Source organism: Buceros rhinoceros, unplaced genomic scaffold (genome assembly GCF_000710305.1).
Source record: "Buceros rhinoceros silvestris isolate BGI_N320 unplaced genomic scaffold, ASM71030v1 scaffold11282, whole genome shotgun sequence".
Lineage (NCBI taxonomy): Eukaryota > Metazoa > Chordata > Aves > Bucerotiformes > Bucerotidae > Buceros > Buceros rhinoceros.
The window spans coordinates 1-1,389 of NW_010400695.1; the positions used below are offsets into that span (position 1 = coordinate 1).

The window sequence follows — 1,389 nt, forward strand, 5'->3', positions numbered from 1 at the left end:
CGCAGGCTCCCTGGCGCCGGCCGCGGCCCCTCCCCGGCCTCGCTCGGGTCTCCGGCTGTGCGGGTTCGCTAGGCAATTTTGGATAGCGGGGCGGAGCGGGGTGCGGGGATGCCCGAGCCGTGGCACACCTCCTCTGTCGGCTTCTCTTACCGGTTCCCCCGCTAGTCCCTTCACCCGGGAACGGGTTGTGCTTAATCCCCGCCGGGCTGTTAGTGTGAATCTGCCCGACCAAGCACATGCCTCCTCTGTGGCCACTACGTGTGCTTCCAGTGCCCACAGACTTTAATTACCCCGCCTGGGGACGTGGATTATGTGTGATTGTGAAATACTTCTGTACAAGGAGGCGCATCTCGTGTTTGGTCTGAGTCTGGTGGTACCTTCAGAGCCTGTGGGTTTTGCTGTGTCTGCAGAAAACACCTCCAGGAGATCCCATCCTCCAGCAGCAATGTTTCCACTAGCTTCTCCTGGGACTGGGACTCCAGCAAGAGCTCAGAGTTTCTCTCTGGCATGGGAGTGTCTGTCCTTAAGAAGGACAAGCTGGGCAATGAAAACACACCACAGGACCTGCTGGTGTCATCACCCTGTCCTCCTCAGAAACGGCAAAAGGTGAAGGAGAAGGAAAAGGACTTTGTCATAATGCGACGGCCTCGGCTGCTCCGAGAGTCAGAGTCAGGTACTGTCATCCCAGTCCAGGTTTCATTCACCCTTCAGTAGAAACGGAGGGTGGGTGTCACAGGTCATTAGTGCTTTATCCTTTGCTTTTTCCGCTTTATCCCCACAGAATGTGGCTTCTAGTTCTAGTGGCTTTCAGGCTTGGGCTGTTAAGTCCTGTTTTATGTAAGCCTTTAAGTGGAGATGGTGTGTCTGGCTCAAGAACCGTGCCCCATGTAAAGCCATGGTTGGGTCCTGCCTGGCCCCACCAGCCCATTTCTGTGTGTTGGGGGTTTGTACTGCATGTTAGTGCATCTGTCTGCTCTTGCTGCCTGAGACTTGGGTGGTATGTTGGCCCAGCAGAGCCCTGAGATGCTTTAACTGAGGGATCAGTTCCAGATGTTCCACCACACACCACGTGGGGCCAGGCTCCTCAGCTATAGCCACAGCTGTGGCAGCCAGAAGAATTTGGACTATAGGCGCTGTTGTCCCAAACATAGTTTTGAAACCTAGGACAGCTTGATTTTTCTACGCTTTTTGTTTGGTTTTTTTTTTTTCACTTGAGCGTTTAAGTAAGGTACTTGTACCTCTAGACCGGAGGGATCTAGATCCGCACCAGTAGGGCAGCCATCTCTGCTCTTGTTTGGAGCTGAGCTGAGAGCAATGCCAGGGACCCTGTCAGAGAGCTGCAGGAAAGGTGCAGCAAAGGACGTGGAAAGGGACTGTCAGGGAAACAGA

General features: G+C 54.1%; 1 protein-coding gene across 1 annotated transcript in view; it reads left to right on the forward strand.

Moving 5' to 3' along the window:
- The first annotated feature begins 413 nt into the window (after positions 1-413).
- SKP2 (S-phase kinase-associated protein 2, E3 ubiquitin protein ligase) overlaps positions 414-1,389 on the forward strand; it is a 10,109-nt gene continuing 9,133 nt past the window's right edge. The window contains exon 1 of the mRNA XM_010131975.1: positions 414-673. Coding sequence (XP_010130277.1) covers positions 508-673 — 166 coding nt within the window. The 5' untranslated portion in view covers positions 414-507. The remainder of the gene's footprint in view (positions 674-1,389) is intronic.